Below are 25,424 nucleotides of genomic sequence, written 5' to 3' on the forward strand. Positions count from 1 at the left end.
GGCACAGGAGTGAAAGTGGGCAGCAGAGAAGTGAAGGACAAATAGTCTGTGTCATTTTAAGCTGTTCACACTCCCTCCCCTAACCTGAGGACAGCTTGGACTGTTCTGTTGGCAGCATTGATCTGTGAAGGTTATAACCTGAACTGAGCACCTGGAGAGATAAGTCCATCTATGAGTTAAATCCTGGCTTCCCTGTGAGATTCAGTGGGAGGTGAAGGGTGGGAAACCTGTACTGATTCATACTCCATTAGGGAATGAGTGAGGGCAGAGGTATTCACAGGTATTTAAGCACAGACTTTGTCCCTGAAGCATAAAACCCCCATAATTCCTTTAGATTTACAATGTGAAGAGTACAACCCCCACCCTGACCAGTAAGTGTCTAGAAGCAGGTCTGGAAGGCACATCTCACCCAGCAGTCCTGTAAAAAAGCAGCTGAAGATTTTCATGTGGCAGCCTTTTGACTAAAAATCCCTGGTTTGTTGCTATAAGCTTTTGGGACTCTAAAATATGACAGCATGGATTCCTTCCAGGCAGGCCCTTTCATGATAGATTTCAGACTAGAGCAGAGTTTTATGGCTGAGTTATAAACTCTTAAAAGGTAGAGGTTTGTCATGGAAGTGCTGACACAAGCCTTAATTAATAACCACGTGAGCAACAGTTCTGCACAGTGGCAGCTGAGGGTGCAAACACCTTTGGAAATTGCAGCCCTTATCTTAAATCCCCTGAAATTCTGAACTTGCAATGCATAGAATAAAAGAGTGGTCTGAATTTGATGTGCAGCTCTTGGGCTTCCTCAGCTTAACTGTTTGTTCTCTTCCAGTTCCTCCTGGGAGCAGAGGTTTAGCTTTTGCAGAGCAAACAGTCCCAACTATCAAGAATGATGTCCATCCAGCCAGTTGAGAAGAAAGCAGCACATGTTGTGTTGTGTTAGGTGACAAGGAAAGTGTGTTGTGTGTTTCTGTGTTGGTGCAGGAGGAGCTTGTGTGGATTTAAGTGACCTAAATTGCCACACAGTTCTGGAAAAGATCTTGTGTATCTCAAAGACATCATGGGGTGTCAAAAAGGTTTAGCTGACCTTTGTTCTCAGTGACCTGTATAATTCATCACATGGGAGTTACACAGGTCATCCCAAACCCATGCCAGGAAATCATTATGATGCTCCACACTTGCATGAATGCACACAGCCCCCATGCTACTTTAAATCAAGAGAGTCTGAGGACTTTCCATCTTAATTAACCTGCCCCTTTGTCCTAAGTTTTCCTTTGATCTTCCTTTCCAAGTTCTCAGAGGATACCTGGATTCATTAGGTTTAGCTACTTTAGGATTGCTGCCTGCTTTGCCCTGGATAAAGAGGCATTTGATTGGGTACAAACCATTCTCCATGCAGAGAACCAAGAGCTTGAGCTAGGGGAATTGTCCTGAAAGGGGAGATTAGGATCTCACCTTGTCTTTCCAGGTGATTTACTCCTTTCCCTTTTAAGCTTTGAAGTTAATACAGGCTTAGTGTTTTGTTTACAGCTAGTCTTCCTTTAAAATTGCCTCTTTAAGGTTGAATTCCCTTGTGTGGACATGCAATTCCTGCAATCATTTGCTGAATATGTCTTGAAGTTGTTCAGTAAATGATGCACTTCTCCTTTTATTTCAAGACAAGCCTGTCAAATTTTGGAATCATAAACAGAAGATTAAAGCCTGGTCTCTGCTATAAGATGCTCACTTCTTGCTGCCATTGATTTCAGGAGGAGTCAGAGTTGCTCAGCACCACAGGCAGGATTACCTTGCCCAGGCTGAGGCATCTCAGGGAAACCAATGGGGGAATAAAAAGGTGTTCCAGAGAGGGAAAGGATTTTCCTTCTACTTATTGTCACTTAGTAACTTGAGGGAACTGCAGGGAGGTGAGTGAGAAACAGGCCATGCATGCTAATACCATGCAGGGATGCAGCTCAGGGTGTTACCCCCTCTGTTTCCAAGGAAGTCAAGAGTTGTTTGCTGTTGCCCTTGTTAAAGATGGGCTGAGGGGTAGGAAAGAAGATGGTATGTGGTTTGGTTTAAAGGATCATAGCAAAGAACTGAGCCTGGCATCAGGATGTTCAGCCACATGCTTTTGGCTGCATGGTAAGCAAGCTCTGAAGGAGTGTGCAAGGCAGCATTTCTGGTTTTTATGCCTGCACCAGTGCAGGACTTGAAACAGTGACCAAGGAAAGAGACAGGAGCATGCAAGAGACTCTTTTCACCTCTGTATGAACAAAAAGCTACTTGAGAGGACACTGCAAGCTTACTGAGCCTGCCAAGGAACAACTATCTCAGTAAATACCACATGAAGGAGATGGAAGGAAAACAAAGGCATCATTTGCCCAGACCAAATAAAATGCATGTACCAACCACAGTTTTAGAGCTCACAGTGGTGTGTAACCAGCCTCTCAGGATGGGCATGAACCATGGGAGCACGTATTTTAGACAAACATTTGGCCAAGAGCTCGTGTATCTGTGTGTGTGGGGACATGTATGTTTAAATCTGACCACAGACATACTTAGTGGGCCTTTGCACATTGATTTAACCCTGGCATGAAGTTTTTATTCAGCCAGAACTGAGTTTAAACAGCAGTGCTTAAACTGGCTTGTTACATGGATGTGTTTGGATTGAGTGTAGGGCTGCTGCTTTGTAGAAAACTGTGTTTAAGGAGGAATGAAACAGGTTAGTGAAGAAGGAAGAGGACATTAATCAAGCCAGGTGGAAGAAGCAGATGAAAAATACATGGGGAGTGAGACAGGAGAAGCACACTAATGGAAATTCACTGCTTTAGCTCATTCCTTTGGAAGGATGCACAGGGAGAGAAGAGGGGAGACAGTTCTTACCGTGTCAAGGCTGATCCTGACTCAGCAGAAGGCATTGCTGTGAGATGCAGGTAATGTTACCAAGTGCCAGAGCATCCTGCATCCCTGCCCTTAAAGGATTGATAGAGGATGGCTTCTGGGCTGTTTGTTTGTTTGTTTTTCCTAGTAAGCTTTTGCCTTTTAATCTAGGAGACCTGAAGTAGGTGCTAAAAGGTCACAAGAAGTCTTTAGCAGCCAGAAGCTAGATGTGACCCCTTACAGCCTTGCAGTCCCTAGCATCTGCTGTTGAAAGAACTGGAATTTGTCAGATAAACACCTTTAAGCTGCAGCAGAAAAAACAGACAGCAGCAGGGGTATGAGAGTGTGTTCAAATGGGGACCTGCCTTCACCCTTCCACTGCACTCACTGATTTCTGCCTCGACAGCAGGGCTGAAGCAGTAGCCCCAGTTGAAAAGGCTGATACTGAGCTGAACTAAATGAGTCACATTGTGCCCATCTGACTGGTGACATACCAGCTGTATGTAGGCCTGTTGGGCTGTTTCCATAACTCATGGTGACTTTAGAGGACAACTTGTGTAGCTGACCCTTGACTTGATGCTATAGGAAGCTTAAAAAGCTGCCAGTGGAGTAGTGCAGAATGTATGAACCATGACTTCTGGGTTGGTGTGAGGTGGGTACTTGTTTAGCATGAGGCTGACTTCAGCCCTTCCAGATCATTTCTGCTGTGGAGCTGGGATGTAGACTGCTTACAGAAAGGTTTTAATCCTCACCTTGGTGGCATATACAAAGAGCTCTCAGCTTTGTAGCTGTTAAAGCTGTGAACCAGGACATGCTTCCTGAAGGCAAAGCCAATAAATACAAGGAAGCTCTTGGCTAATGCCACTGTTGCTGGCAGACAGAAGCATGGCTGTGTGGAGACAATATGCTGGAAGGTAAAGACTTTCCAGATGGGTGAACTCAGTTTGTTCATCAAACAGTGACATACCTGTTTGGTTTTAGACAATAGCTGATGAATGTGTTCTTTTGTTGAACTGGAAGAAGAGAAGCAAAGTAAATCCACACCAAATCCACCTAGTTGATGGGCATTGACAAGAACCTTCTGTGGCAGAATGAAGAGCATTTCGGAAGGTTCAGACAAGGAGCCAAGCCTCCAGTTCTGTAGGAAAAAATACAAGCAACCTTTGCTTTTGTTTGGTCACCCATGTGAGGTTTGAAAAGGTAGATGTTGGGATCAAATGGGAGGAGCTGCTACATATGGGCCTGATGTGCCATCAGCTGCTTTTTGGGGGCTTCACACAGAAACAGGACAGGCTTCTGGCTCTGTGCTATAGAGTATGGTCTAAATATATGGTCTCCTTTTATTTGTGGGTCTAAATGACCCAAAAGATTGGTACTGGCAGGAAACAAGAGTTGTACTTGATACCTTTCTGGAAGTGGTGTTCAGCCCTGGCCTCCACAGCAGCTGCTGGCAGGACATTCCCCACAGCCCATGTGAGTGGAGGAATTGAGCCTGGGATTTTCAGGGAGTACCTGAGTAGCTTTTGCTTCACCTTTTCCTGTAGGGGTAAGGCCAAAAAATGCCTTACCTGTGGCCTTGTTTGTGCAGATCCTGCAGCAAGCACTCCTGTAGGGAAGAATGGATGGACAGGGAGGAGAAAATTAGTAGCTATTGGTTTGCTGTAAAGTAGTCTTTGTATGAAGTAGCTATTTCATTAGCTGTACTTTCTGGTTTTATATTCATTCCCAGGAAGCTTTGTTTGTCTACAGGGATGGGTTAGGGAAAAGAGACCATTATGTATTAGCAGAGGCTCAGAGGAATGGTAAAGGTGATTAAATAGCTGATAAATCAGATTTAGACTTCATTAAACTAGTACACAATGATGTTTCAAGTAAGGTAGGTGGGAAACACTGTGAGATACCTACAAGAAAAGAGGGAATGTTTATGCAGGAGTGATGCTTTTCAGCTCTATCCCCAGTGTGTTGTCATCTGTAGTGTATCTATAGTGTGTGTGTGTATAATGGACTTGTTTTAGGACAACTGAAAGGATTCTGGATAACAACCAAGCATGTGAGGGCATCTTTAGGCCTTGGTATGTTGTTGAGATACACATAAGCTTGGTTGCAGCTTTGGGGAAGTGTTGTTGATGTATTTCAGCTGCATACAGTGAGGAGAATCACATCCTCCTGCTTTTAGATCTCGTGCTGGATCGAAACTTGAAGGACATGGTTCTGGAATGGGAGGTTTTCTGAAGTCCCTCTTCACTCCCTGCTGTGAAATGGAAAGGATCCAAGTATAAGTCTGTCTTGTCCTTAATACATCAGATCTGTGAGTGATTCCTGTAGATCATCAGCTCCCACTGCTCACTGTCTAAACTTACTACCACCCATTGCAAATTGCTCATCCAAGTGTTTTAATATTTCATCAGCTGGAAGCAGGCAGCCTAATGAATTGAGAAAATGAGGAGAACTGGGGATATTTCAAGAGCCCTTCTATCCATCAGGCACACCAGCTGTGTGTCAGGGACACATCCCTTTTATTGGCTGAGCAAAACATTCCTGTTTGTGTGTTACTGAGGAACGCTGGAACGCAGCATCCAGACCAGGGCAAGGCTTCAGGGAATGCTCCTGCTGTCAACAGGACAAGCCCATTGCTTTTAGTACAAATCAGATGTGCCAAAAAAAACCTGTCAGAACTAAAATCAGGACCTCCAGGCTGCCTGGTGCTGCAGGCAGAGGAGTCATTTGGCCTTTGGCTATAACTTGCATGCAGGCAGCAGGAGCAGCTGCTTAGTTAAGAGGGTGAGTCTGGGTGCAAGTTGGATTCTGACAAGTAAAAGAGTTTCAGAAGTGTTTTTTCCAGGATGAGTCTGGAGATCCAGCCTGAGAGACCCAGGAGCTGTCAGTGACAAGCTGGGGAACTGAAAGAAGGGTTTCTAGGTTTGCATGGGAACACAATAAGCCCCTGGGAAATGCTGGAAAAGAGGACAAAGAGATGCTGAAGCTCTGGGAGGAGGGAGGGATTCAGTGTGAGCTCTGAGAGTCTGTGAAGCGGGGAGTGCTGGAGATTGACTCCCAAGCTCAGCAGAGTTGAGGAGGCAGAGGAAGAGCAGAATGGAGACAGTTGGAGGTATCTGTGAAAGGCACTTGGCTCCCAATAAGGGAGGGTCACAAATCTGTGACACCCCAGCCTCCCTCCCAACTGCATTTCTGCTTCCCATGGTTGCCTTCATGATTCTCTGTGTGAAACTTCTTGTGTTAGTGGTCAAGGTGAGCTGCAGCCTGTGCCTGGGGAGAGGATAATCAATAGCATGGGCTTGATGGATGTTCAGAGGAAAAATGCAGCGACACTAGCAGCAGATGTGGCAGATGAGCTGATGAAGATGGACCATTACACAAAACCCTTCTGAGCTCTGGTGAATTGGTGTTGGGTTGCTGCCCAACAAGTGTGTGCAGTGGTAGAAGTTGAAGATGATTTCAGGGGTCTGGTCTGCTTGGATACACTGAAAAATGGCAGCAGGAGAAAAGAGTCTGGAACTAACCTTCAGGCTTCTTGCCAGCTTGGGGTCCTGGGTTCCATGTCTTTATGGGAGGAAAACAGCACAAGAGGTTCATGATCCTGCCTCAGAAGAGAGCTGGGAGCAGTAAGGCAGATAGCAGTCTCCTTCTCTTTCTATGAAGAGCACAGGGGGTTGATGCTTCCCAGGAGCTGCTCCTTGCACAGTGCTTACACCATGATTTTATAGTCCCTGCAGCTTTCACAAGTCTGGGTGAGGTGTGTCATTTGGAGGGCTGGGGTATCTTGCTAGTGATGGAGGAGGAGTGAAATGATTGACTTTGTTTAAGGTCTTCCCTACCTTGTTTGGAGTCAGGCACTCATTATGTCCCTCCTCCTCCTCCTCTCAGGAGTCACCATGCTCCCTTATCCTGCTGCACAGCGAGCTTTTTGGCTCTGAGGTTACAAATGAGGTGAAAATGTAGGATTTGAGCTGCTCTAGGCCTGTCTGATAGTTTTTCAAGCTCAGAAGCCCCATCCTCTGCATTACTGCAGACAGGAGGGGAAATGTCTGGCATGGACATCCCTTTTGTCAGCTGCTTCTGTGGCACCTTAGTGGATGGGCACATGTCAAAACTGATGATCAGAATCAGTGCCAGTAATGATAGACAGGGTTTGCACTTCATCTCACTGCTTTATCTCTTCCCCATCTCCAATGCAGCATTGATGTGATGTAGTTCCATCTTATTTTTATTTATGGGCTTGCAGAGAGACAAATGACAAAGCACTATTACAATAAAAACATCTTTATACTTATTTCCACCTAATTTTGGAGTTGCCAGCTCTACTGATCATTTTTATGAACTGTCATGAGCATTAATGAAATTTTATGAGCATTTTGCTTGGGACATTGCAGAATGAGGTGGGTTTTTTTTCCTCCAAGATGAGTCTGCTGGGAGAATTACAGCTGTATTGCCTATGGTTGAGATTCTCTCAGATCCCTCCAGTTAGCAAAACTTGTTTACTCCCCTCTGTTTCCTCTTTTCCATTCACTTGCCTGTCCCCATTCCCTCTCTTTTTGCTTCTCTCTGATGGATGACATCTCATCAGAAGATGGGAGATACCCAAAAGACAGAAATGGGGTGCTGGTATATTGTTGTCAAGAAGGATGGAGAGTGGCTGAGAGGGAGGTTTTTTAAATCAATGATGAAAAAAAGGCAACCAAAAGGCTGAGCAATAAAAATATAAGTCAAAAGGCCAAGGAGAGACAACTGTGCCCTGAGGTTTTCTTGCTGGAAAACATGTTTCTGGCTTGGAAGCACAAAATTCTTCCAGGGAACCACTTAGCCCTGTGGCAGTGGAGGTAGGTGGGAGCCTTTCCATCAGCTTCAATAGACTTCAAATTGGATTCTTGAATAAAAGGGCCACTTTGCACTTGGTTGAGTGTGAAAGTGCTGTTGGAACACATTTGTGGCTACAAGTGTCTGTCAGCAGGTAGGTGCAGGGTCTAGGTGTTTGCAGCAAATAGAGATGAGCTGGGGAAATAAGGGAGCCAGAAAGTGCATCACATGGCAGCTTGCCTCTCAGCAGCTTGACACATTGCAGCTCATGAAGCAGCAGGTCAGAGGAGCTGAGGCTGCCCAGCTTATGCCAAAGAGGCCTTGGAGGGTGAGGAGTGGGATGGGGAGAGGCAGTAAGGCCTGTAGAGGTCTGGAGGAAGGAGACAGCCCCTCTGCTCCTCAGAGCTGCACATGCACTCTCTGGCTTGCATCCAGCTTCGTTGCCTGGGGCTTATCTGCCCATCTCAGCTGGAAAAGTGACACAACCTGTCAGCAGGTCATGCTGCCTATTGTTTAACGGTGAAACAAACTCTGCTGCTCCCCTTTGCACCCCCCAGCCTCATCCACTTCTTCAGTAGTCACCTGATCAGAGCCCTAAATCCTTGACCCAAATCCTCCTGTGCCCAGCTTTAGGTCTTATCCTCCTCTGGCTGTTCTGTCCACCAGCGACCTGAGAGGAGAGGTGTTGGCTGTGAGCTGCATGATTAGGGAAGATGTTGCTGGATGTTTTGAGCTGTGTGCAAGGTGATAAGCAGGAGGAGGGGAAGAGCCCTTGATTAGTCTGAGCTGTGAGCTTTCCCTGATCCACATGCTTTCTCTGTTTCTGCTGACTCAGTGACCCTCGTTTTACTGCCTGAGAGTGTCAGAGGCACTGACCTTGCCTGGCTGCTGAAGGACCTCTGGCACTCAAAGGCCATGCCAGGTCAAACCAAGACACACTGAGGAGAAAGTTAGTTTGCAGAGTTTCTTAGCCCAAGATGACTCTCAAGCTCTGCTGGGCTGGGAGATGGTTAATCCTGCACTGCTTTGGTGCTGTGCACGTGGCAGGGAGTCAGAGCACTCCTCCTGTTGTGTTTTGCCCCTGAGGAGGAAGGTTTACAAACTAGTAAGGAAGAAGCTGAGAGGGTTCAGCAGCTCTTGGGAATAACCAGATTGTGTTAGTCTAGGGCACTTGATTGAGTTGAGGGTTCTGAGAGGGAGGGTCTGTATTTGCTTGCTGGTGGTCAGAGCCACAGATCAACACCGAGCTGTCACTATTAACTGAGAGTGCAACGGGGTGATCTGCTGACAGCTCTGTGCAGGAGGTCAGGAGAGGTGGATATAACAGTCCCTCCTGGGGCTTGAAAATCAATGAATCTGTGATTAAATGGCCCACAGAGGCTGGACATTGCAGGTTGAGGGGGGGAAAAAAGAGTGCTATTGGTGGCATTTTGTGTGAGAGCTGTGCTCAGGTATTCTGTGGCAGCACAACAGTCCCCAGCTCATGTCTGTCTGTGCAGGCCCCAGATTTACCTGCTCACAGGAGGGAGACAGAAGGTAGCTTGCATTTCTCAAGGGCTGGAGTGCTTGTGTTTGTTTGGGAATTGGTTATTAGTTTAGTTTGGGGTTTTACAAAACCCTTTGGAGTGGTTATGTTACACCAGCCCTGACATTACATAGTTGTGCTGTTACATAAGCTTGTTTCTCAGAGCTATAATGATGCAAGAGTATTTATAGACCAATCTGGGTTTTCCTTTTAATGGCTTCCATAAAAAGCTCATTATTCCCTTCACACAGTCACTGGCTGATTTACATGCTCCCCTGTCCCTGCGTGTCCGCTGCAGCTCGGGCAGCCCTGAGCGACACTCTGCTTGTTGCTGGGATGACTCTGACACCAGCCTGGCTGTGACACCAGCAGCTTGTCTTTTGGGGAGATGGTGAGGAGAAGGGAGACAAGGTTGATAAGAGAAGAAAAAGAGATGACTGGTGTTTGTGTAGGTTCTGGCAATGTTGTCATCTTGGAGCTGTAAAGTCTCCATCACTCTGATGTATCGACTTGGCCAGGCAAGGGACGACTTGGCCTGGCTGGAAGGGGTGAAGATGGTGTGAGGAGAAAGCCACTGCAGCATAAACAGAGTCTGTGAAGCTGTTACCTGAGCCAGGTACCACTGAAATACACCCTTGAACCGGACTTGTGTCCGGTCAGGCTGAGAATGAGGAAGGAAAGGAAAGCCCAGGCGTGTTCCTCAGTGCCAGAGGAGGGTTTGTGTGGAGGAGACATGAGCACACACCTTGGTGCTGATCTCTTCCCTTGCCTTAATCAATGTCCTTGTGTCTTTGCTCCTACAAGCCCTGCCATTCCCCCTTTAGCATATTGGATTTTTTGCTCTTTATAGTAGGGAGGGGCAGAGGGCTGGGACAGTTTTATGGCAGCTGTATTGATCAGTAAAATTTAATGTAATCTCTGCACTTGCTGTGTGATGGTTAAAGGAGCTGCAAGAGCCAGGGAAACATATTTAAAAAGAAATATTTTTCATCTTTATTTCCTCCCATGCTGCTTTTCTGGGGCTCTCTTCTCTTCTAAACCTGGCATCAATCTTCTACTTTGCATCCCTTCACAAACAGTCATACATTTTACACTGATGGGGTGGGGGTTTTTTTTCCCAGTCTGCCTTTGATTAAGTACCAGGAAAAGACTTACCCAGTCTGGTATGGTGTTAAGATTCATTCACCCCTTTCCTATCTTGCACTTTCTGGATCTGTGCAATCTTGTGTCTACTGAGACTATCACTCCCTCTTTTTTTATCTCAGCTATAGCTGGAACTCCTGTTGCTGAAGTACCAGGTTGCCTCTTGGTGTCTTAATGCCTCCCACTCCCACAGGGCCCCTGTGCATACCCATGTGTATGGAGAACAGCAGCACAAAGTGCTGAACTGACATGCCAGCAAAGTCTGGGCAGGAAACTGGAACAGAGAAACGACAGCTTGAGTTTCAAACTTGTGCTAAATATCCCATCCGCTGCAGCAGCCTAATTTGGGTGCTGCTGGGTGGTGCTGCACCACAGGTGAAATACCTCCTCTGCAGAGTGACCTGCACTACTTTTATGCCTGATATCAAGCCCTGCAAGGTTACTGTGTGTGATCTTGCAGCTCAGAGCATGGGCAGAGCAAGCCCTGCCTGCCAGCAGGATGGACAATCTCCAAGAGTCACACAGGGCTCGTCTGTGAGGAGGATGGGGCATGACACTTGTAGTGAGGTTACTGTGGCCTCCTTACTTTGGAGAGAGCTGCAGCAGACAGAGAGACAGCCACTATTGAGAGTTATTTATGTTTTGACCAAGTTTTCTCCTTCCCCTCTCCCTCCCCCTCTTTGCAATCACTCTTTGCAGTCACTCTGAGCAGCGTGTTGCAAGAATCACCAGACCCTGCGGGCGCCTGGCTGCCTCTGCTAGATGCACAGCCCCTGACACTGATTTATATTTTGGTTAATTGTCTCCATCCATTAGTCTCCTCATCCTTCTCCTTGTTAAAGATGCAGTTGCTGCTAATGTCTTTAAATGAAACACATTTGAAAGGTGTTGCTCCCAGTCTGAATCTGGCTCGGGTGAACAATCCCTGGAAGCTGCCACCTCCTGAGGATCTGGAGGGTGATGTGACTCCACAGAGGTGCTTTGCAGGGGTAGGACAGCCCAGGTATTTGTCAGCATCCCCCTGCTTACCCACACCCAGGAGCCAAAGGGGCCAAGAGGCTGAGGTGTGTGCCTCATTTGTCTCGTCCTCTCTCTCGGTGGCTGCATGCTGAATATGCTGAATGTGCTCCTTCCTCTAGCAGATGTAAGGGATTCATTTGCAGGGGCCATTTGAGCTTGAGGAGAGGTGGCTGGAGTGAGGGTCCAAATGCTGGTTGGCATGAGGACCAGAGGACAAGATAAGATGAAGTCTTGGAGCAATGGGTGCTGACTTCAAACACTGCCAGTCAGAGGCTTATGGTGCAGATGTTGCTCAGATAAGGGTTATTGTTCCCAGAAGTCAGTCACACAGGATTGCTGCATGTCTGGTTACCACAGCCTCCCTGAAAGGGCTTGCTCCTAACTCATCTACACATCCTAAGGGATAGCCACAGTTAGCAAAGCTGACAGTTCAGTGGCAGTCCCTGTGATAGACTTCTCCTTCCCTGGGCACAGGTTGTGGCTGTTGGTGAGACTGGATGACAGTCATGGAGCTGCTGCTTCAGCTGCTGTCCTGCAGAGGAGTCAATGGGTTCCTGTGGCAGCTTGTCCCAAACAGACCCCTCTGCCTGGGTGATGTTTGCCCTGGTTGTGGCCCCAGGAGTGTCTGCTCCTGAGAGCAGGGCAGCTATCAGATGACCACTGGTAGACCATTAGACTGCCATTACAGAAACAGCAGCCAGCTTTGAGGGAGACAGAGGACCAGTCAGTTCCATTAGACATAGACAGTGCAGCAATCAGAGCATTCATAGGGAACATTAGCAATGTTGTTTTCCTTTTCCTGCAGTGGTAATTCTTGCAGCCATTAGTTATCAGGATGTCTCATTGCTGCTCTGCACAAATGCTCCTTACAGCAGAGCACTGGGATGTGACAGGGGATTTCAGACTATGAGCCCTGATCTGTATCTGAGCTGCACTTACCCACATTGTCCTGGTGACACTCCCAGCCTTGTGCTGATGTTCATTGGGTTTGGGGGTGAGGTTTTATGTTGAGAAAGACTGTTGTTGGTGTTGTCTTCCTTGAGCTAACATGGAACCTGCAGCACATCCCTCCTGTGCTCTGCTCCCCTGCAGTTCTCTTTTGCTGCCAGTGTAACAGGTAAAGGTCAGATGTCCCATTTCATTAGAGAGCAGCTTTCATTTCATGTTACATCCAGGTAAAGGAGCCATTTGGACTTGGCCTTCAAGGCTTTGTGGTTGCTGCTTGCAGCGTGCGTGGCCTGAGTTGTGGAGCACTAGTGAGCTGCTCAGGTGCCTGTGGCGTGAGCAAAACCCTTGTCACAGCTTTCCTGCATTCCTAGCAAAGGGAACTGTTGCTCCTGTGCCCTCTCTTCATTAGGATTTGAACATTTCCCAAGCCATAATAAGATCCAGCCACTTCTCTCGTGTTGCTTTTGGCACCAAGACAGAGCCTCGTGGCAGGACGGGCATCCCGTAGGGTGGAAAGCAGCTTGTGAAAGCCTGGGACAGTCATCCCAGGGGATTAATGGGCAGGGAAAAGGCAGGATGGATGTATGGCAGGTTTGCTGGGGTGCTTACTTCCCTGATGTTACATGGAGCACAGCAGTAATCACTTCCACATCCCCACTGCCAGCCTTACTCCTGTTGCAGTGTCTATGAGGCTGGGTCATCACAGGGTCTGTGCCACTTGCTGCTGCTTCTTGAAGCCACAGAATTGATGTTTATCAGCAGCCATCACACATTTCTTTGCCACATGGGATCCTCCTCTTTATTTTTTGGTGCTTCTCTCCACAGCTGCTGAGTGAGAGGCTGCAAAACCAGGACCAGGGGTTCAGCTGGAGGATGAGCAGCAGCACATCAGCTGTAATTGAGAGCAACAACAGGAGTTTCTCTTTACTAGACCTGTTAAATTCAGTGTTCAGATGTAAGACAGGGCAGATTTCAGTGTTCTGGATTGAGGTTAGATGTGTATTGGATTTGAAGTCCAGACTCAAGTCTTGTAGTGCTGCAAGTTCTCTCCTAAAACTTTGCCCACCCAAGTGGCAGAAATACCCAAAATACCTGAAGGAATCATAGAAATGTGTGAAAAACATGAGCTTCCATCACCCTGAGCCAGCCATCAGGACAAAGGTCTTACTAAGGCTGTCAGGAACAATGAGTCTCTTCCCACTTTGAAGGCAAATCTGGATGTGGCCAACCAGCCACGTGCCCTCTGAAATCCCCCCACAAGTGCTCAGTTTTCTCCCCTTCATGTTACTGCAAGAGCCAAACTTGCTGCTAGGAGGGGTGGCAGTGCCTGGCCAGTCATGCCTCAGCACAAGTTCCCTGCTTGGAAGCATACCTGTGTTACTGCAGGTCCCCAAACCATTAATTACCAAACCCCATGCAAAGTGAGTGTTGCCATGGCAACCTGCAGCCCTACAGAAGGCTATTTGTCTCCTCCTTGACCTTTCAGGAGATCTGTATCTTGCTCAAGCCCCCTTCTCTAATCTGTTTTTTTTAAATATAATATTATGGAAGGGATCAGACCTTTAATCTCATTGTGTGTGCATGTGTCAGGGCAGGGGTGGGGGAGTGCCTGCATTAACAGTGGCTCAGAGACCAGACAAAGGAAAAGCAGAGTTTGAGTCTGCCCAGCTGGGGCTGCAAGTGAGCACTTGGGTGGAATGATTGACCTGGAGGCATCCTTTCCATGGGAAGGACCAGCCCCTTGCAATTCCCTTAATGTAGGCTCCTTCCCACTGAGGTCATGCAAGAACTGTCCTGTTCCTGATGAGGGCTTCAGGAGGGATGCTCTGACACCCAGTGCAGTTTCCCTTCCAGTTGTATTAATCACTCTGCCAGGTTTTACGTGGATCTTGGTACCCCCACAGTTCTGGATCATGACTTGAGGTCCTGCAAGCTTGGCTTACAGGACTTTTTGAAGTGCTTTAAAGTCTTCACCAACACAGGAAGGCATCTCATTTTATCACAAGAAGCTCTGGTTACCATTGACTCTTCTTTTCTCACACTAAGCCCTGCCATAAGTGACCTCCCATTGGGCCAGATACAGAGCAAGTCCAGAGCAGAAATGCAGTCTGTGCTTCAAGCCTCCTGTGCACTGAGACAAAAGGAGCAACTCCCAGGGACAACTGGATGTGTTAAAAGCTGTCTCAGGCTGTTTGCCTTATCTCAAGCATTTCTTCCCTTTCCTCACCTTAGTGTTTTAGTTGGACTACTGCAAAGGTGTTCCAGCAAAGTCATGTTTTCCTGGTGTCCTGCCTAATTCTGTGGGTACACTGAGTTGAATTCCAAGCATGTAGAGTAACTGTCAACCCAGTGGTAGCTCCTCACGTGTGGAGCTGGGACCTGCTAACACACCTTTGCATACCATGAAGGCTTTAACACCACGAGGTTGTTGGGAAGAGAAGTATCAGCTCTGGTGTGGTAATACTTCCTTCCATGTACAGCTCTTGGTTTTCCTTTTCAGTGGATGTATCACAGTGCTCTGCACTCTTTGCATTTTGGAGGATCAAGTCATGCTAAGGAGTTCCAGAGAGTGAGTTGCATTTTAGTGGTGGAGGAAACAATCCCTCCCTCCTGGCAGCTCTCTTCACGTGTTTACATGTCAGAGGTGCTTTGAGCTTGATTGGGATGCAAAGACACACTGCAAATGCAAAGATGTAATTATCCCATTTTTCTCTTCCTACTCCCTGCCTTTCTCCCCCTGCACCCCTGCCTCATCTCCTCCTCCCTCTCCTCAGCATTGTGCTGATGGCAGCGTTTATCTGCATTTGTCCTCTGTCCCTGACATCCAGTTATTGATTGGCATGATTAAAAAGAACTGATAATCACTTCACATTAATCCCATAAATGACTTAAGACACCAAAATATTTGCATAATGCATCTTAAAGGTGGCAGCTAAAAGAGGATAAGACCCAAAACTGCTTGGCACAGGAGAAATGGGCTTCCCACTCACCTGTGGGCTTGCTTAAGTAATTAGCCTTCTGCTTGCATAAGGAGTAAATCTGAACTGGTTTAGCGGAGGAAGATGCAAGGGGTGCTCAAAGGCTTTGGGATCCCAGCATCCTATCCCCCTGGCTGAGGTTGGGGGGAGCAGCAGGAGCTGAAATGAGGCTGTTTTTGTCTGCTACATCTTGGGGAAAATCTGGAGCCAGACGCCCGCTGAAAGTACCTCTGTCTAAAGACTTTCTGTCATAAACTTATCTGATTAGCAGAGAGCTAGACGAGGGATTAGCCCCTGCTTCTGCACTAGGGATGGGCTCTCTGGAGCCTTTGAGCAGCTCTGCTCCTCTTGCTAGTGCTGGCAGTCTGTAGGGGGTGTGTGGGGGGGGGTAAGGGGGAGATAAGAGGGGGATATTTAAAGGAAGATCATTGCTAGGTAATTCTGCAGATCATGCACCCTCTGTGTTTTCCTGCTGGTCCCAGGTGAGGACACTCTGCTCTGCACCAGTGAGTGTGGTGGTCATGTGCTGTGTTGTCACAGGGTGGGTGCACTTGTGATGTGAGTAGAGGTGGGGAAGGGAGCTGTGGATGGGGGAGGGAGGGCAATATTTCTAGCATGTAGAATTGTTTCTAAGTGTCTCAGTTCTTGGCTGTCATCTTCCATTTGGAAAGAGGGGAGGAGGGAAGAAAAAACCCCCACATTTAGCTTGGGGCAAGCACCTTGTGCTAGAAGGATGGGTGATTGAACATCTACTGCAAGCAAACAAGAGGGAGACATTCCAGCATTGCCATTTAGTATCATGTGTATGTTTGAGCTTGTTCTTCCTCTTCAGTTGTTGTGTATCCTTTTTCCCTTCAGAAATACTTTGCAAGTGGCTAATGGTTTGCAAGCAAAAGCATTTACCAGCTCTACTGCAGTATCTGCTCCAGCATTCTGTGTGCTCCCTTTCCACAGCTGATGAAAAAAGGCTAAACTAGCCTACTGAGCAGCAACCTGATGCAAGGGTAACAGGCAGAATAACACTGACCTGCTCTAATGCATGCTCTTTTTTCCCAGAAGGAAGAGAGCATTGTTTGAGGATCTGTTAAGAGAGAAGAGCTGAAAATTAGTCTTGTAAATAAACTTGTAGCCTCAGCTCTGAGTAATGCTGATGGCTGAGTTCATGGTGGCTTTCCCTCCAAGAGAGAAACTCTTAGCCAAGTAAATAAAGTAGTCTTGGGTTCCAACAGTGATGGAATGGAAAAAGGGGTTTTTTTTTAAGAACAGAAGGGTGGCAACTGATAGAAAACTATCAGTTGTTGAGTTCAAGTTTCCCATTAATTCTGGCAGAGATCTGCCAATTCCTACACTTTGAGTTTTTCCATCTGAGCTGGAAGTTCTGGCCCACGCAAGTTATATCTGGCAAAACTGAAAACGAGGAGCTCTGGCAGCTGCAGAGTCCTTGATGGGAAATGAGAGTGCTGTCTGGGAAGAGTGCTTTGCACTAAGTCCTCAGCTCCCCAAACCTACAGGAGCTTACCTGGGAAACCAGTGGCTAGGAGGAGGGAGGGAGAAACCTTGCAATGCAGCTGTGGCAGGGGCAAGCAAAAGGAGCTCACACACACACACACACATCAATTATGTGGTGGCAAATAGGATTTCCTTAACATGGTGCTTTTGTGCTCTGTTGCAGCCGTGATAACGACCTTTCCACCATCATCTCCAACCTGCATCAGAGCCGGCAGCTCGTTATGCCAGAGACCCAGAGCCGCTGCGAATTCAAGAGAAACAGCATCGACCTTGGCTTAGGGGCAGCAGGTAAGCAGCTGGAGCAGGTCCTGCTGGCTTGGGCTGCTTCACTTCACTCCCTCTCTGTCTGTTTTTTCACTCATCTGTTCAGTGTTTTTCAGCAGCTGGTTGGCTCTTTTTCTGAGGCTGTTTGTGTGACACTTGGGAGCGAGCGGTGGATATTGAAGGCTTTTAATATTGTGGCTCAAGGTGAACGTGGAAAGGATTTCCTGGTGATGCTCAAGTCCTTTTGAGATCCCAGCCCCATGTTACTCTCAAATCTAGTGTTAAACTACTGACAAAGGAGCTTGCTTCAGCAAAGAAGTGAAATGTCCCCAGGGTTAGTGTGAAGTGAAGCAGAAAGGGCCTTGCAGAGAGCACGGCTTGATGTGTAATTTCATTAATCAGAGGTTCCCTGTGCTGCCTCTGTGCCTGCCAGCTCCTTTGTGAGCAGGATGCTTTGGTGTTGGAGTGCTACCTGGCTTTTCTTTTTGTTTGGAAGTTCACATGGTTTTAATTTGACTTGGTGAAGGCAGAAATACTGCTCTTGGATGCTTGCAGCGTGCCTGTGGATGGCAGCAGGGCAGCTGTGGGCAAGGAGGCTTTGGGGTGAAAGATGTGCCTCAGTCAACAAGTGAGCCACTGGCAATAAACTAGAGGTGTGCTCCTTGTTTGCAGGAGCTGTGATTTGCTTTGGATTATAACTAAAAGTTGAGGAGAAACTGAAGAGTTGGGTTGTTGAGTAATCCCTGTCCTTCCAAATCAGAGCTGGATCTCTCTGTGGGCATTAACAGAGGCCTGAAAACCTGTGTGGTTGTGGGTTTGTTGTTTCCTAGTAAGTCATTCTGTAGACTGTGTAAGTTAACTCTGGATCTGAAGGGAACACCTCATCTAACACCCCTTGGGAATGCCTTTAGAGGATATACATGACAAGTAGCTGCTTGGCTTATCATGAGACTTCATTCTGAAAGCTTCCTCCTGCCTGCAGTGCAATTTGTGCAGCCCCATGTAGGTGTTGTGCTGAACTGGGGGATCTGTGGTGTGGCTGTAAAGTGGCCTGTGGCTGCTCCTAGTCTTGGCATTCACAGCAGAACATCCCTATCCTCTTCATTAACCAACCTCCACAATCCCTTTTCCTACACAGCTCTAAGAGCCAAAGTGGCCAGAGATACACATTGTTTGCTGTATGACCTTGGTGGGATCTGTATGTTTGAGCTGACCTTGTGTGTTTAAATGGATTCTAACATCATTTGCTTTACAGAGCAGCTGCTGGGGGTGTGATGAATGTTGCTGAAGTCTTTGAGACCCATAGCATTGCAGAAGTGCAGAGGATGCTCTTCTTTCCCAGCAGCCTTAAGCAGTACAAACAATTAGATGTAGAAATGCTTATTGTTGTTTGTTAGGATTTGTGTTTGAGGTTCTCTGTGACCTCAGTGGAAAGTCTGAGCAATGAAGAAGAAGAGGGCTCATTCACACAAGAGGCCACCAAGCATGTGACGTGGTAGATCTGGTGTGTCTAACAAGAGCTGACCAGCAAAAGGGTTGGTGGGGGAGATCAGGTATCTAAAGGTAGAGGGAGCATTGTCACATCACCACTGGGAGGGTTTAACACTGCTTTTGCCCCTCTGTCAGGAGCTGGCTCACTCCACACACTTGTTTGCTTAAGGGAAGCCTCATTTGCCAAAGTCTACGCAGAACCTGCCAGCTCTGACTTTAGACCATGTGCTGAACTGGTACCTGTGTCACCCATGTCACCACTCCCAGGACATGCAAGTCAAGGGGAAGAGAAACAAAATGTGCTGAGACTTGTAGCTGGTGCCAATTACTGGGTTTATGTCTTGGTTCAGTTTGCTTTTACTGGCAGGGTGGAAGGGGAGAATGGTCTAATTGCTGCATATATAATTTTAAGAGGGCCAGTGTTGGGTTAGTCTGAAAGACTGGCTGTTGTTTAAACTTAGTCACAGTCAGGGAAAGAGAAAGGTGCCCCATTTGTCTGCTGGTTGCATTGTATGCCTTGGAGAGCAATACTGTGGGTCTGGATTACAAGAATCTCACCTCAAAAAGGCATTTGGAGATGGGCAATGCTGAATAAATGATGCTAATGCCAACTCCTGCATCACTCATGACTCTAAGCTGCAAGCACTCTCCAGATGAGTTGGAATCTGCTGCTCAAGTGTCTGTAGTTGCTGGTTTAGCATCTCTGGTTTGAAGGTGGGCATGCAGTCCCAGCCCAGCAGCTCACACTGCACGTTCTACCCTGTGCACGCTGCTCAAACAGGGTTCAGAGGTGCCTGTGGCTTCTCTAAGGGCTGAGGCTAAGCAGAGGACTGAGAGCAAGGGCAGCACAAATGGAAGAGATTTGCTTATTGCAGGGCCCACAGGGTTAAGAGGATGGCTGAAGTTGGCAGGGTTGGTTGGTTGATGATGAATTCTCTGAGGGAGCTCCTCGATTTATAGTTAAATACAGGAGGTTATTAGAAATAGAGGCAGTGCTCTGGTTTTAAACAGTGTGGAGTGGAAAATTGGAGGTATGGCTGGATCTTTAATGGTCTTTGAAGTGCAGAGAGGGGCTGAAACTAATGGAAAATAATGGCATAGAGTTAGTCTGGGGCTTTTATGAGTTCTGAGAGGTGAGACTAGAGTCAGGGTTCAAGCTAGAGCTGGGCTGCTGTTCAGGTCACAAGGGGCTGAAGAGACTGATGTATTGCTGGAACGTGCAGGGCCTTTGGTTAGAGGAACAGCACTGATAGTCATGTCCTTGGAAAGCTTATGGATCATTTTTAAGTGAAAACAGGTCACTTGATGTCCATGGTGATGCTCAGGAACAGAGAGAATGAGGAGATGAGTTTAGGACAGCAGAAGCTGGAAGCCTTGGGAAATAAGTGGGTTCTGAAGGACTCAGGTTTGACCTTGACTAGAAAAGGGTTTAATAACCCACCTCAGTGGGTAGAATAACCCACAGAGTTGGGCAGGAGCTGTTTGGAGCAAGGAGCCTGGAGGAGATGCAGTCTCAGGGCTTGGGACAGCTGGGACAAAAAAAATCATTGCATTTTCAACCTTGTGAGGCCCAAAGAGCTGGAAGGAGTCATCAAAACCAAATGGCTGTGCTGTGTGATGCATCACTTGAGGTGTGATTCAAACCAGAGCAGTGATTGTGACGTGTGGGTAAGTTTGGCATGTACAGAAAGCTGGGCTGGCAAAGCTGGAGCTGTGGTGCTCTGAAAACACACTCACCATAAAGAAATGGGAAGACTAATTGCTAGTCTTACCTCTCTTTCCCCTTGGTCACTGTAGTTGTGTTGGACAAGGTGCATAATGCCTTCCAGCAGTGTTCAGGAACATTGTTTGTGGAGGTCCAAGAGTCAGCCAGAGAGGAAATTTGCCTGAGATGATAAAGCAAATGATGACAGAGAACAGAGCTCAGTTCCCTGCCTTGTCCTCCCTAACATCTCTGTGATGGTGTTCCACTGTGACAGCATGGGGTAGGTGTGGGTTGTAGCCTGCTTGTAGGGAGCAGGGAGAGATTTGGGGATGGGATGGGATGGGATGGGATGGGATGGGATGGGATGGGATGGGATGGGATGGGATGGGATGGGATGGGATGGGATGGGGGTGATGTTCCCCCCTGCTAACGTGTGTACTGAAGCCAGAATCTCAGTAAGAGCAGCTTACTTGTGTTGGAGGTGTCCCCTGACACTGGACCTTTAAAGGAAATAAAGATTACCAACAGCAAAAAGCTACAGAGAAAAAAGAGTCAACCCCCTGGCCCAGCCAGTGCTTCCCAGTCAGGCAACTGGAAGTGGCCAGGGGCAAGTGAGGCTCCTGCAACAGCAGCAGAAGGAGGTGGCTGAGAGGCTGTGCTGATGGAATCTAATTGCCCTATTGATTGGCTCCAGAGCCACCCCCAGCTCAGGGAATGATTGAGATATTCTGATGTGTCTGATGCATGTTAGCTGTATCTCACTGCTCCAGGCCCACTGGGGACCTGGAGGAATTACAGAGATCTCTTAATCATGGAGCAAACTTGCATGTGTTGGGGCTGCCCTGCAGCACTACACATTTATTACCATTGCCACAGAGGCACTTGGATTTGCTGAGGTCCCAGGAGAGGCTGGGTTTGGGGAAGAGCTGCCCTGAATTCTTCACTGGCTGAAGAAATCCATCTCAGTGGTTGAGGATTTTACCCATGTCTCACATTATTCTTCCTTCCTTCTCAAATGAGTTGACTGGGGACAGAACCATCCTCACACCTTAAAGAGCAGGAAACCTCTGCTTTTTCTGCCTCTGTTTGTGGCTGGAAGTGGAGGGGCTTGTGCTTGCAAAACAAGGAGCACTGTTTTCTCTAGTCCCTGTATAAATGGTCCCCAAATGGATGTTCAGATTTAAAGTGTGCAAGTGTTTGTAGTTTCCAACAGAGATTGAAAGAGCAGGAAATTCTTGTGGAGGATCAGGGAATGTGGTGTAAAGGCAGGGCACTTGCCTCTACCATCTCTGTTGCTCTTCATTGATCAAAATGGTATCTAGCTCTTCTTTTGAAGTCTAGGTTATGTCTACACTGGGCTTGTATCCAGCTGCTAGATTTAATCTCCTCCTACTTCTCTGTGCTGAACCTTTTTTATTACTTGTATTTATGTAGGTTTTGAAACCTGGGGCTAGCTAATCCAGCTACTGAGAGATAAGGTTGGCTCTTGGGCAGAGAGATACTCCCTTTGCAAAGAAGAGAGGTGAGCTGCTTCACCTGAGTGCTGACAGCCTGCAGTTGTGGGGAACAAATACAGAGCCTACGTGGAGAAACAAGCTTTAGTGATGCCCAGAGCTCCCAGGGCAATTAATCCTGGGAATGTGAATGATCTCTCCTGTCCTGACCCTGAGGACTTGGTTTTCTGCTGTGTCTTTCTCTTCTGGTGGTGTTCTGCAGTGGCAAAGGCTGGAGAATGTTTTTCCCTGGTGCTAATTAAATTGCAGTCACAGTGGGGATAGAATGTGCCAAATGGAAGGAGAAAGGGGAAAATGAGTATAATGGGGTCTTGTGCTTCCTCAGGAACATCCAGAGGCAGCCTGCACTGGGTGAGATTCAGTAAGAGGCTTAACAACATCTGCCAAGGTAGAGCAAGTGTGCTGAGATGCCTCAGGGGGAAGATGCATGTGGGAGGGAGGGGAGGGGAGGGCAGGAGCCTAATGAGAATGGAAAAGTCACTTCCAAATGGATCAGATAAAGGCAAGGCAGCAGACAGGGTGCAGTGCTGGCACTACAGAGGGGCTTACCTTGAGAGGGATGATGGCACAAGGCTCTTTTAATCTTAATTGAGAGACAGACACACACACACACAGGGAAGGATGAGCAGAGGCAGGCCTGCTTGACAAAGGCAGGGGGAGCAAAGCTGGCAGTTTGCACATCAAACAGGGATTTAGAACCTCTTTAAGCAGCTAGTGGTGTGTCTGTAAACAAGCCCAATCCCCTCTATCCAGTTTGGCTAATGCAGTCTGCCAGGCCAGGCATGGGGCAGGGGAGGATGGAGGAAGCTCCAAGGCTCGTAGAGAAAGTACAGGTGCCTTCTCCCTTGTGTGTATGGGTTTTGCACACTGCTTTAGGCTTAGAATGAGCATCTTGCAATAGAATCCTGGTCCCAAGGCTCTAAATAATGTCTGTCCTGCAAAAAAATCCTGTTAAAGTCTCTTCTTTCTCTCCTCAAACACCCTCTGTTCTGCAGTGCCAGATTTCATGGCTTTCTAAAACTGTTTGCATGGATAGAAGTGGAGGAATCAGGGCCACTGATGCTAGAGGAAGGTGGGTAGATCTTCCCTCTCTTCCTTCTGCCCCTCATGGTTAGAGGGAGTTGGCTTGATGTCTGAATATTGCCTAAGAGAGGGCATTTAATGGAGACAGAGCAGCGTGTCAGATCTCTCTGCTAACAGCAAGCAATGGTTCTGCATAGAATATTTGGGGCTGCAGGTGGGTTAAAGACCCCTTCCCCAGTGATTAGTGGCTTCTTTGTGTGTGGGGTGGGAAGCAGCAGGACAGCTTTCCCATGCTGCAGAGCTGCCAGAGGGTTTAGGCTTTTCCTAGGGCTAGTTGGTGAATGTGCTGGGGATGACAACACCTGAGAGAGAGCAGCAGTGTAGAGAGACCTGTGCAGTTGCATGTTGAGCTGCAGTGATTCCTGTGGAAATCACACATGATGGGGAGATGATGACAACTGTATGCCCTCAGGAGTCCTGCTCCACTGGAGGCCATGGATGTTTGGTGCTTTTGCACCAGTGACACGTCTCAGAAACACCAGGGAGAGTGTTCTGGTTCCTCTTGGCCAGGTTGTGTGTTCTTCTGCATTAATGCTCCTGTCTCAGCTTTTCCTCTTGATGCTCTGTTGCCTAAGCAAGGGAGAAAGAGGAATTTCAGGAGTGAACTGGAACCAGGTTCACATTTGAGAGCTGGTCTTGGGGTTTTCATTGATAAGGCAGTGCTGGTAGTTCACACCCATGGCTCCATAGCTGATCAAACTGGTTGTCTCACTTTCTTTGGGCCTATCCCTAAACCTTGTGTGCCTGCCACAAAAGGGCTTTCCAATCACTTGATTTGCCTTTGAACTGAGTCCTAGAGCTTTCATTTGCTAAGGAGGAGTTAACACTGGGATCAGGGATATTCTAGCTGATGGTTAGAGACAGAATCTCAGGGAATGGCTGTTCCTGGGTGTGTGGTGAGGAGCTGAGATGCAGACATTCACATTTAACAGAGCCAACCAACAACAAAAGCAGAAGCCTGTATTGAACTGCTGCCTTAAACTGAGCAGCAAATCAGCACCAAACAGGCATCTAGAAGTTGCAAGCCCAGCCACCTTTGTTGATGTGTTTTACCATGAAGGACAGTTGTTGACCTGTTCAACAGGAGGGTCTAAGCTCTGTCAGTACTGTTGATCCTCTTGGCTTGGATCTGGAAGGCTGTCCTTTCTTGGATCTGGAAGCCTCTCCTTTCTTCATGCTCTACTTAAGTTCATTTTTCTTTGTTCTGAAGCCTTCTGGAAGTGGGAGGTAACCAGCATCCTTTTGTAGCACAAACAGAGCTCTTGGGAGGTGAAGGAAAAGTGGGAAAGCCCAAGGTGGAAGCATTTGCTCTTGCTGTGCCTGCAGCTGGGCTTGCAGCGTGGGATTTTGCTGGTGTGAGTGCAAAGGTTTTGTTCTTGGCTTTGTCACTGCAGGAGGATGAGATGAGGCAGTTCAGTGCCCTATTTTTGGAGTTCAGTAAACCTTGGGCTTGGCAGGAACTTGGAGGCTGCTCCTGGCAGAAGGTTTTTGTAGGATGGCTCTGCAAACACCTTTGGGAAGGTCAGTGATGTGTTTCAAGGTGTTATCTCCCTCTCTTTTAGGAAAGGAGTGCTGCAGCTGGCAGCTGAGGTAGCTTGACCTCTTTGGCTGTAGTGAGGACCATGAGTTTGTCCCTCCCTGGCAGCTGGATCAGCCACCAAACTGGCTTTGAAATGGAACTAAACACTTGTCTCTTTCTTCCTTTCCTTGCAGCTCTAGGAAGAGCAAGATTATCCTGCTTCCAAAAATAACCTCTTCCCCACTCCCTGCTTCCACCTCCCTTCCCAGGTGCCTGGTAAAGAGCTGAAAACAAATCACCAGCATGGTGACATCTCACTGCTGTTACCTATAGAAATCCAGTACAGATGCTCTTGTGGCACCTGACTTGTCCACTCCTGCTGGCTGCTGGGTGGAAGAGGAGGGAGAAGAAGCAGTGAGTGTCTCCTCCTGACCCTGCCACAAGGCAGGAGCTGGGGTTTTGACACTGTCCCTGCTCCAGTGCATGTGTGTGTGTGTCTGTGTCATCAGGTTTGGATGCTGCAAAGCCTGACCTTCTGCTCTTGCTGCATAGGAGGGATGACATTGTCCCCACACAAGCTCCCTGTAGTTTGTGTTGTGATTAGATGCCCAGACACTGAGCTGCTGCTCTGCTCCTTGGTTCTTGCAGGCAATGGGTGAGGTGCTCTGTGGCTCACAGCTTGGTGAGGGCTCTGGTGATGGTGAGGGGCAAGTCCTGCTGAAGAGAAATGGGTGCAGGGCTGTGTGTGTGTGAGGAGACACATGCAAATGTTGCCCCTGCCTTCTGGATTGATAGACTTGAGAGAAGCAAAGACCCTCAACTCCATTCCCTCTGCTGAGCATGTCTAATGACTTTCTATGGTTATTAGCCTCTCCAGGGCAAATGAAGGAGATGGGTGGGGATTCTCAGTTGCATGTAGATCACTGTGGGGAACTGGCTCATAAATTAACCTGGAACCTGTCCTGATGATGACCTTTCCTCAGATGCAAACCCATGGTCTCAGGCCTGGTCAGGGGAGTCAGCAGTGCCACATGCTTCAAGTCAGACATGAAGAGACTTG

The 25,424-nt window shown here is 47.7% G+C and overlaps 1 protein-coding gene across 3 annotated transcripts in view; it reads left to right on the top strand.

The window, feature by feature from the left end:
• Positions 1-25,424, top strand: part of SAMD11 (sterile alpha motif domain containing 11) — a 158,983-nt gene that overhangs the window by 87,887 nt on the left and 45,672 nt on the right. For all 3 annotated transcript variants that reach the window (XM_062012846.1, XM_062012847.1, XM_062012848.1), the window contains one exon: positions 16,952-17,076. In XM_062012846.1, the coding sequence (XP_061868830.1) occupies positions 16,952-17,076 (125 nt within the window). The remainder of the gene's footprint in view (positions 1-16,951; positions 17,077-25,424) is intronic.

This window comes from Colius striatus, chromosome 21, assembly GCF_028858725.1.
Source record: "Colius striatus isolate bColStr4 chromosome 21, bColStr4.1.hap1, whole genome shotgun sequence".
Classification (NCBI taxonomy): domain Eukaryota; kingdom Metazoa; phylum Chordata; class Aves; order Coliiformes; family Coliidae; genus Colius; species Colius striatus.